This window comes from Poecilia formosa, unplaced genomic scaffold, assembly GCF_000485575.1.
Source record: "Poecilia formosa unplaced genomic scaffold, Poecilia_formosa-5.1.2 Scaffold9, whole genome shotgun sequence".
Lineage (NCBI taxonomy): Eukaryota > Metazoa > Chordata > Actinopteri > Cyprinodontiformes > Poeciliidae > Poecilia > Poecilia formosa.
The window spans coordinates 3,448,236-3,459,208 of NW_006799948.1; the positions used below are offsets into that span (position 1 = coordinate 3,448,236).

General features: G+C 43.0%; 1 protein-coding gene across 8 annotated transcripts in view; it reads left to right on the top strand.

The window, feature by feature from the left end:
* foxp2 (forkhead box P2) overlaps positions 1–10,973 on the top strand; it is a 110,282-nt gene extending 99,309 nt beyond the window's left edge. For 6 of the 8 annotated variants that reach the window (XM_016664184.1, XM_007578723.2, XM_016664197.1 and 3 more), the window contains 6 exons: positions 514–617; positions 737–838; positions 3,086–3,207; positions 3,836–3,905; positions 4,758–5,062; positions 10,062–10,973. In XM_016664184.1, the coding sequence (XP_016519670.1) occupies positions 514–617; positions 737–838; positions 3,086–3,207; positions 3,836–3,905; positions 4,758–5,062; positions 10,062–10,206 (848 nt within the window). In that variant the 3' untranslated portion in view covers positions 10,207–10,973. The remainder of the gene's footprint in view (positions 1–513; positions 618–736; positions 839–3,085; positions 3,208–3,835; positions 3,906–4,757; positions 5,063–10,061) is intronic. The other 2 variants (XM_007578715.2, XM_016664183.1) reach the window with 1 other exon arrangement.

A 10,973-nucleotide genomic window follows, 5' to 3' on the forward strand; every position in this document is an offset into this window, starting at 1 on the left:
GCGTGTTTGAGAAGTCTGTTAGGTTTATAAAAGCAAGCCTGTATTTAATCACTCCAAATGTAAACAGACAAGAACTTCCTCTGCACATAAATATTGCATGAATGTTAATTAAGTTCAAATAATGGTGGAAAAAATACAATATTTATTATATTAGGACATCCCATGTATTAAGCTTTTGCATTTTAAACGACCCGTCTTTGATGTTTATATTTACGCGTTTAGTGTGAAGAAGCATAAATTATTCAACTTCACCCTAACTAACTACACGGATCTCATATGTGGATGTATAACTGTTTAATGTCTCTCACGAGAGAGATTAATTAAAAATGCATTTTGTTAGACATGGAAAGTGCTGATTTGATGTGCCCTCCCTTTCAACCCCCCCCACCCTCTTTGTCCAACTCCCCCTTCCCCACACCCGTCCACCCATCCTCACCCCCTCCCCAGTATTAATTTGATGAAACCTTGAGCAAACTCAGCACCTAAAGGTATCAAATTTGCCAATTATTTCAGGTGGTGACACAGTATTTATTTTTCCAGAGATTGCCCCAAACTACGAGTTTTATAAGAACGCAGATGTCAGGCCACCATTCACTTACGCAACCCTCATAAGACAGGTGAGTGGGAAATAAATTAACTTTCGCCTGATTAGATTTGAGTTAATTGCTCCACCTTCTCTTGGCTTTGTCACTCTCAACCGAGCCACGGCGTGATCGTTGTTTTGGTGTCATTTTAGGCTATCATGGACTCCGCCGACATGCAGCTAACGCTTAACGAAATCTACAGCTGGTTCACGCGCACGTTCGCGTACTTCCGGCGCAACGCTGCAACTTGGAAGGTAACCCTGCTCTGCACTTTGCTCCCTACGAGTGCAAAACGTGAAAATGGCTTGAATTACTCCTCAGCACTCCTCCATTCTTTTTTCCTCTTATTTATTTTTCCACCACAGCATCTTTTCTGTTTAGAAATGACAGCTGGAAGAATCATCCCTCCCACCCCCTCACCCCACCACGTATCGTTTTCTAATTTGGTGCAATTAATAGCGGAGGCCCGGTGTAGAGAGGAGAGGGCTTTGACGCCCTAATTATACAGCAGCCACTCCATCATCAGCACCTTTTGTTAAGAGATACACCCCTCCTCCTGGTCCTGAAACCACCTTCTCTCGCGTATCACTGGTTAATTGTGAGGAAGGGCAGCTGGTTTGCCCGTTAACCAGCTCTCTGGCGCACAAATGCATAAACTGACTCCAAGAAGAGGGGTTAACTGAAGCAGGGAGGTTGGAAGGGGGGAGCAGGAAGTGAGAATAGGCCTGTCATGGAGGGAAGCACTCTTTATTTACTTACACAAAAGGACCCCATTTGTATGTCTGTCGCTACAACTTTATGGTCCTGTCCGGCCGCACAAAGATGGTGAAAAATATGCGTGCCGCAGAACGCGTTTTCAGCCAGGAGTGTGTCTGCGTGCTGATAAAGGAAGCCCAGCCAGAGTCTTCAACGTTTCATCCTGTGGCCCCTTCCGTGTCATCTGTTTTTTTTTTTCCCCTTTCCTTTCTTTTAGCCTTTGTGGCTGCACAGAGAGGACTGGAGGGAAAATCTCCCAACAGCCGCTCATCAGCATGCAAGATGTGTTGCGGCACTAGATTTAGCAAAGTGAATTAATTTGGATTTGGGATGCAAATGAGCGCACGGGTGTGTGATCGCCAATCCGAGAGGGGGGGCTGGGGGGCACGTGTAGAGATCAGCGCCCTTTTCCAGTTTGTTAGGTACAGTAGCGCACCACGTTTTGCTGCGTAAGACTGTTTTGACAGGGTATGTCTTTTGCCGTGGAAAACATCAGAGCCTCTGCTGGTTTAAAACCAGTTTCACCAGTCGTTTCCCCCCCAAAACGAGTTCCATTGTTCCAGTGACTTTAAAAACGTCTCCAGGTGATCTATTTACATCTGCAGCTCCACGACTCCCTTTGTAAGCATTAGCAGGCTGATCAGCGATGGGCTTCTCATTTGATTAACAGAGTGAATGTGTTTTTTTGTGGGGGGGTTTTTAAGTATCGAGAGCAAAAAGAAATGAAAGGTAGTTTAATATCACAGCTTCGTCTCATCTCAAAAGAGGGATCTGCCCCCCACCCTATCCCACTTTCCCTTTCTCTCTCTTTTCTCTCACCCAGAAGCTTATTAGTTCTAACTATATAGCATGCATAATAAAACTGCTCATTTGCTCATTAATATTAAAATTATCATATTCAGAGCCATGGGCATTAAGATCAATCAAATCATGGGATTTTCAGGTCAGATGCAAGATCTGCTTATGAGGTTTTTTTTTTTTGAATCCCTTTCTTTTGCAGAAAGAGCTGTACACACCAAGCTAAGGGGAGATGATAAATATAAAAGACAGGGATATTAAAGCCGGGGTTATTATTTGTAGGGCCCGATGCATGCTTTAATCATGCTTATGTGGTCATATAATTTTCCTTCTATTTTTTTTTTTTCCTCCTCTTGTTTTAATTCATGCACAAATTCTGCCGTTTTTAATTTCAAGACGGCAAATTCCAAACGCGAAACGGAAAGAAGAATATTTGGACATCTTAGATGTCTAACCCTCTCTCCAACACGCACACATAAATATATATATATACACAATGATACGAGGCCTTCTAGGAGACAGTTTCTTTTTTCTTTCAGTACTGTCATCTTTAAAGCGATGTGTCCATTAAGAGCTCTGCTTTTCTGGAGCAGGAAGGGTTACTGACATCACCATTATCAAGGCCGGCATTACCACTTCTGTCACCACCATAAGCCATTCGCTATGCTGATTACCTCCTTTTAGCCTACTTACTCTGATTGATATGTACTGTGTGCAGGACTTGTAAGAGCATTCACTCTCACTCAATTTTTACTAATTAAATCAATGGTGCGTGAATGTTAAGAATTTCTTCAAAATGTAAAAGAAAAAAAAATCAATTTCCAGGCCTCCTTCTTCTTCTTCTTTTTTCCTTTTCTTCATGATGGAAAATGAATGAATATGATTTGTTTTACCTCATCCTGCCTGACCTGCGCTCGTCTTTTTTTTTTTCCTCTCTCTCTCTGCAGAACGCCGTTCGCCACAACCTGAGTCTTCACAAGTGCTTCGTGCGCGTCGAAAACGTGAAGGGGGCGGTGTGGACGGTGGACGAGGTGGAGTACCAGAAACGCAGGTCACAGAAGATCACAGGGTAAGGGTAGCGCCACTTACCTTCTCCCATGCAAAGGTGCTAATATCCCTGGAAGGTTGTCACACATTGCCACAGACTTTAATGTAATACGAGTGATTTTATGGGGTAGCCCAAAACGTAATTGTGAAAAAAAAAGGAACAAAACAAGTTGAGTTTTTGTCTGAACTAAACACATTGTTCCACGGTTGTAGGGTGCAAACCAGACTTCTTATGGCTTTTTTTCTTCCAGCCACTCTTTCATAACGTTGTTCAATGCATGCCATATAGTTGTAAATGACACATTGTTGGGCATTACTCGTCCAAACATTTCTCAATCGGCTTGATTACAATTGGACGCCACACCTTTCAGATTCTTAGTTTTAAGAAAGAAATGTAAAACCTTACAAAGTTTCCGGTCAAATGACAAAACCCCAATGATATCGCAGTGTGACAGTTTGTGGATATTTTCGAAACCAGAGTTTGCGATGCAAACGTGTGAAACTGCAAATAAAATGTGGGTTTATTTAAATAGTGTGCAAAGTTCGACAATGCAAGGCACAGCAAACTATGTTACAAAGACGAGGTCAAGCATTGGATAATCAACATTTACGTGTGAATTTGTTTTTTTGTTGTTGTTTGTTTTCCTCAGAAGTCCATCTCTCGTGAAGAACCTTCCCTCCAGTCTTGGCTACGGAACAGCGCTAAACGCCAGCTTACAGGTAGAGCTCCACATCAGATCCTACATTTAGCGTAAAGCGGAAGCATTATTCTCTTCTTCCCTTTTCTCTCTTCTCTCACACGCTTCCTCCACTCCTCCCTTCTTCCTTCCACCTTCAGACCCAGAAGGCCACCCTGTGGTCAAACCGAGCAGAATGTCTTCCCTCCCTCTCCCTGCTCTCCTCCCCTTTCTCCCAGTTTGTTGCAGCCACCTTAGATTGATTGTGGCATGTGCAAATGCAGGGGCATGTGCATTAATATTTATCTAAGCTGTCATAAATGATTTGGCTTCATAGTGTACGCCAGCGAGGTGCTCATGGCAAAAACTTTAAAAATTTAATCACTGTATATAACTTTAATGCGTAGCAGGCTAAAGTGTCAGGAGTTTTTATTATTTTGAGGTAAAGTTTTTGGGAGCCTTTTTGTTATATATTATTATTATTTTATTAATACATAACCACTCCACACAAAGGCATTTGAATGGCAGTTACTGGGAGGTAATCTGCAAGCTTTCCACACATGGGAAAGATTTCTTGCAACATAATAAGAGAAGGATATTGTATTTTAGTAATTGCCATGGTAAATCATTTTATTCCCTCAGCTGTCTCTTTTTTCACTCTTCACACTGCCTCTCAGCCACTAAATACCTTCTGTCTTTGCAATCCATTTATTCACCCAACATTTCATGTAATTATGCTTCATATGCTTCTCATATTTCTTGTTCCTTAATAGTCACACGTCCCCCTCATTCTTTACCTTTACCCTCACCAGCCCATGCCCTCTTCTCTCTCTCTCTCTGTCTCTCTCTCTCTCTCTCTCATTCTCATTTCTTTTTTTTTTCTCCGTCTCTGCAGGCCGCTCTGGCGGAGACCTCCCTGCCGTTGCTGGGGACCCCCGGCCTCATGAGCAGCGCTGCGGGGCCAATGGGCGGCAGCTGCCACGGCCTGCTTGGCGGTGACCCGTCCGGACCAACCGGCGGCAGCCCGCCCGGGCTGTTGGGCGGGAGTCCGCCCGGTTTGCTGGGGATCAGCCCGCCAGGAACGCTGAGCTGCAGCCCCCCGACCATGTTGCAGTCTGCCCACGAGGAGCTCAACGGCTCGCTTGACCACCTGGACACCAACGGACACAGCAGTCCTGGATATTCCCCTCCAGTACACATGTGAGTAGAGGAAAAGAAACTGCCACGCTTGTTTAGTTTTGCAGTTTTAAGAATCCTCCACAGGGATGTCCATGTGCTTATTCACATTTTCTTAAGAACCACAAAGTATTTAATGAAGTTTCATGTAATAGATTGACAGAAAGCAAAGCATGATTGGTTTCAAATTAAAGCTTGAAAAGTGCAGCATGACTAGAAAAACTTCAGCAATAGACAAAAAGAAAAAAATCAATTCACAATCTAAAAATGGAAAAGAAACATGGCTGCAAAACCTACTAGGAAGTGACCTAGCAGCCACTTGGTCCATGATAACTGGACCATGACTGGGCGAAAAAAAAAGGCATTAAGAATTCCCTTTTGCAGTTCTATGCCCTGATAAAATTAGACTAAGATTGGACCTAGTCATCCAAAATGATCTCTGTGGCAGAAAGCTAACACTGCATATCTCGCCACTCGGAACAGTCCATCCCCCATATAAGGCATGGTGGTAGCAGGATTATGCTGTGGGGATATTTTCCTCAGCAAAGATGGGAGAGCTGGTCAGAATTGAAGCGAAGTCGAATGCAGTCAAATACAAGACAATCCTGAAATAAACAAAAATGAGAGCTTGCAAATCCTTGAGACTGAGCAGAGGTTCTACAAAGTATTAACCAAAGAGGGGCGCTGCGGTGGCGCATGTACTCATGTATGGCTCACGGGTTCGAGTCCTGACCTATTGACCTTTGTTGAATGTCTTCCCCATCTGTCGTAACTCACTATCCTGTCAATGCTTTCTAGTGGTCAAATCAAGACCACTAGAGCCAAAAACATCCTTAAAATGAACATTTCTCACATTTGACATTGAAAACAGTAAAGCATGTACCTTTACTTGGCTAATATGGCAGAATTAGAAATGGCTCAATGGGAGAAACTTACTTCTGCAAGGAACTGTTTTTCCAACAGTGTAACACTGAAAGTACGACTTTATAAAGATACTTGTAGAATAAATTGCACCGGAACCACCAAATAAATCTCCTCTCGCCCACAGTGCTAAATACGTTAAAAAAAAAAAACTAAAAAAAAACCATTGCGTTTAAATGCTTTGGAATTTTTTAACAGCGATAAAAGCGTTGCCAATTTCCACCTTACAGATCTGTAAGTGTTCTTGCTTGATAATGCAAGCCGAAGCCGCCTCTCCCTCTTCCATGCGCCCACCTCCTGCTCCACGTTGCTCTAATTGTCTGACATTTAACCCCCTGAATCAGTGTCTGTTTAGTTAGCACCGACCTCGGGGCAGAGCTCAATTTCTATGCTGGATTGGATTGTGAGCAGACCTTCCTCTCTCTTTTAGTGGGATTTTATTGCCTTTGTGGTCGTACAGTTCGAGTCTATATATAGGACCTTGCTATCAAACCACTCTGTACATTTTAGCTGCTTTTTTTTTTAATGGAGGACTGTTTGTATTAATATTTAGCAAGCATAGCACTAATTACTTTAATCTCCATCTCCTCTTTATGTAGCTGGGAGAGAGTGTTTGTGCTTGACTTTAAGAAACATCCAAGCCACACACACATACACACTCAGGCTACAGTTTGAAACAAAACACACCAAATATATCCTTTTAACGCTTCTTACACGCTGCCTATCAAAGCCTCCATTGCAACATTAGCTAACCATTTGTGTAATGGATAAAGGATGCTTCCCACTGCCATGTGAGTAAATGTATTTATGAGAAAGGAAGCGTCCATACCTTAATATATTTAGACGTGTTTACCTCTCCTGAAAGGGGGTGCTAAGTGAGGCAAATTTGCCATGCTCCTGACAGTCTCCCAGTGTTTGCACTCCCTGAGGTCATTTAATTTTCAGTAACAGGACAGCGCAGACTTTTTTCCCCTGTTTTTCTTCCCCCCCTCTGCTTTTCGCGGCCACGTCGTCTCGACACCGACACAAGTTGTTATGGGGAGGACGAGAGGCGTCTAGCCCCTGCCCTTTTTTTTCACGCAGTCCACAACAACCTTCGAAATGGAAGAGATGTGTTCTCCGGTGCCACTTTTCGCTGTACGCGCTTAAATAATGGAGCGGCTTGCAGCACTAAACTAAATAGTACATCACCTCGAAGACCTGTTTTGGGAGGAGAGTCGTCAGCACAACTGAGTCCATTCAGCTGTTAGACAAACCTCCTCTTCCCCTAAATGTCTAAAGGTTAATGATGTCTGCTTAACCACAGACCAGCTTGCCCTGGGCCATGCTGGCTGTGTGTGTGTGTGTGTGTGTGTAAGTATGCATGTGTAATAAACTCATGTTCACCCTTAGGGGCTCTGCTTAAAAGAAGTGGTAGCTGTTATAACCAGGAAGGCCTGAACTTACAATTAGAGCTTCCAACTTCTCTCGTACTCAACACAATATGTCGAGGTCCAATTATTCTGCGTTTTGTCTCATGTTTTTAATTGTTTCGTGTCCGCCTCTCATTGGTGTGATGAACATCTTTCTTTTATTTCTGCCCCTTCCCTTTTCCTACCATCAACCTCCTGGACTAATGACCTTATTTGCATCCCTGGCTTTACCTCCGCACAGTTCCCAACGCTAATCTCCGACTGATATGAGAGCAGGCGTCTTGGCATATTTATTACGCCGCATTTCAGACCGGCGTTTACTCCTCAAGTGACTCGATAATGGCATCCAGCCATTAGGCGCTAAATGGCTCATCCACATATTTTAATAAAGCGTTGGAAAGCCGAAAGCGAATACGGCAGCTCGTAATTTCTTTTTCTTTCTTTTTTTCTTGTAAGGCATCCAAACATCCTAATGAGGATTATTTTAGTAGCGAAGAATCATTAATATTTTTGATGCGACTAGAATCGGGATCTTCTAGCGAGGCGAGAACGAGGAGTGGGTTCTCGTTGCGTTATCTGACGTCGAAATATTTAAATTTAAATGTGTGTGAAAATAAAAAAAGTGTTCGCTGAATGAATTCCCCCCCCCTTTCGTGTTGCATTTTGATGTTTTTCTCGTCTGCAACCACCTCCTTCCCTCTCCCCCCCCCCCTGAACTCCCTTCCTGTAAATCCGCAGGACAGAAACAGAAATATTCATCGCTCGGCTCGAATCCTGCTAAGATCTCCTCATCCCGACCACATCAGAATATTAATTTACAGTATTTGGCTCTGAATATTAAAGTCATCTGTACCTTTTAAAAATTCTTTTCAAATTCAAAAAGGCCCCGGCGCCCTGCCTCTCCCCCCGCTGATGAAGGCGGCCCAGGAGAGACGCATCCTAACGTTGCCGCCGCCTGATAAGTCTCCCTCTCCTCTTTCCGAGTCTACGGGGATTTTCTGATGCATCCGATGTGTCAGAAATAATTAGGTTTTGTCAGATTTATCATCGTTGCACAAACCCTTCTCCCCGACTAGGGCTCCGGATCATGTTATGCCTTGTTTGTGTGTGACAGTATTATTATTCTTGTTAGCTGCCCAGCAGTTTTTTTTTTTTTTCCACCCACTCCTGTGTTGTTCTGAAGGAAGAAGAGGCGTCCTGTGCTGCTTCCTGCCCAGCGCTTATTGACAGTGGCTAAAGATATTCATCCATTTAGAGTTAAAAACATGTATCATGGTGTCCGAGCGAACTGCCGGGGCTGAAGTTGATTAATGGCAGAAGCAAGCTGCTGGTTTTTCCTCTTGAGGAGCGACACGCCACAGCCTCTGCATATTAACGAGTGGCTGCGCTTTCTATTAACTAGATAAAAAAGCCTCTCCTCTGCCTTTGCTCCAGGGGGCTCAGGGATGAGAAATTCTCCATTATTTATCATGTGGCCTGTTCCCCCCCCCACCCCCTCTTTTTTTTTTTTCTTCATGTATTTCAACCTGGTGTCATCAGTAAACTTTTAAATGCCAAACATGTCTGGAACATCACAGCTTATCGGCCTTACAGGGGCCGTGTTTTTCATGCAATTTTCATGTGCTTACTTACAGTAGACGTGAGGCATCGTGTCGAATTAGCGTCTTGCAAACAACATGGTTTTTACTTTCACCAGATAATGCGTGTCACACTTGTTTTGTTTTTTTTTGTTACAAGAAAATGTCAAATTGTAAAACAGGGGATGGGTTGGAAAGAGATTCTTACCATGAGACGATATTAGGTAAATAACTTCAGTTCTGTTGTTTTTGTACGCACAAAGTTTTAGACAAATGCTTTTTGTTGAAACAAAATCTGAAAAGCAGTCTGCTTCTATGACCAGAACATTAAAAAGCGTTCTAGGTGTAGAGCTTAGATGAAGCTTCAAAGTTTTTATAGTGCCCTTTGTATACAACAAGCTGATGTCCTGTGAGTTGGGCAATCTGCATAGGTAGCGAGCCTACGGCCATCTTGTCGACTTGAGCAAAATAGCTAAATTCGTCTTTCTTGCAAGCATGCAGAAAACAACAACAGATAAGGGGAAGTGGCCTGTCACTCTGTGCTCCACATAGACAGGAAAAACTCCTCCTAGTTACTAGTTGCCATTTCCTCCCTTCCTACTTTCTGTTTCACAAGACCCATGTACCTAACAGTTTATTTACCTTGGTAGCTATGTTTTTTGTAATTATTATTGCTCATAGTTAATTGTCATAAAGTGTGTAAAAGTTAATATACTAGTATATTTTTCATCTGAGGAATATTGTGGGCCTGATCCCATTTGATCTAGTTGGACATTAACCTTAAATAGCCATTAGAGTCACAAAATCAGATTTCCATATGGTAGCGTTTGATTAATCAGTTTAATTAATTAGTTATCAGATGAGATATGGCATTTGGTCGCTAAGGGACAGTTGAAAACGAAATGATCAGATGGGCAAAATGACAGAACGACCAGCTCCCTAAATGACCCCAATACTGGAAACCAGTCAATGCAGCGAAAGGGAAGGATATTTACCAGTTCATGGATCACCAGAGTGGTTTTCCTCTAGCTTCCTTCTTGAGTAAAGACCAATGCTTGTCTAAGAATATTTGAAAAAATTGACATGTATGTGCCCATGTCCTGTTCCTCACAGGCCACCTGTTCACGTGAAAGAGGAGCCGCTCAACATGGATGACGACGACTGTCCGATGTCGCTCGTGACGACGGCCAATCACAGTCCGGAACTTGACGACGACCGGGAGCTGGAGGAAGGGAACCTATCGGAAGACCTGGAGTGACTAGGACACGATCTTTGGTCAATGTGTCCCACCAATCTACCGCACTGTTTCTCTTACACAGACCTGCAAGGCTAGAAACCACTCCACCGTCCAAGAACCCACAGCTGACTCACTTTCTCACCACTGGGACTATTTATTGAGCATGTATCCGGATAGAGACCAGTCCAGAGGAACTCTTTGCTGCAGACCTTTTGGATTCCCCAAAACATGACAGACATGAGATGTCTGTTGTAAAAAGAAGAACAAGAAGAAGAAAAAGAAACTCTCTGAGACCTGTTATATGTGGGGAGTGGCATGGCCACATACAGTGAAAGGATGATGGACTCATGGATGGGGGAGGAGACATGAGACAAATAAGCAAATCATGTTCTGTCGAAAGCTCGCGGCCTCCTATACTGCCAAAAAAAAGAAAAAATGGAAGACGTTTTATGTTTGTGAATAACCCAACCCACAGTAGTTGTTAATGTCTAGAGACAATTGCTGGTTCAATTCAAGTTGTTGCTCTGTTATCATTTGCACAGGAGTAGTCTCGGAAAATTGTGTCACTGCCTGTATGTTGCTACTATTATTAAAATCAGCTTATTATTTTTAGCTTTTTTTTTTTCTTTGTTTTTTTCTTTGTTTTTTTTTTACCATTGTTAATTTCCAGATCTGATTTATAGACACCACCAACTGTAAATGCCATCCCTCGAATCACAACTGCAGTACCAAGACTGTTTTCGCAACTGTTCGGAGAAAAAAAAAAAAAAAAACAAGGGAAAAAAAAA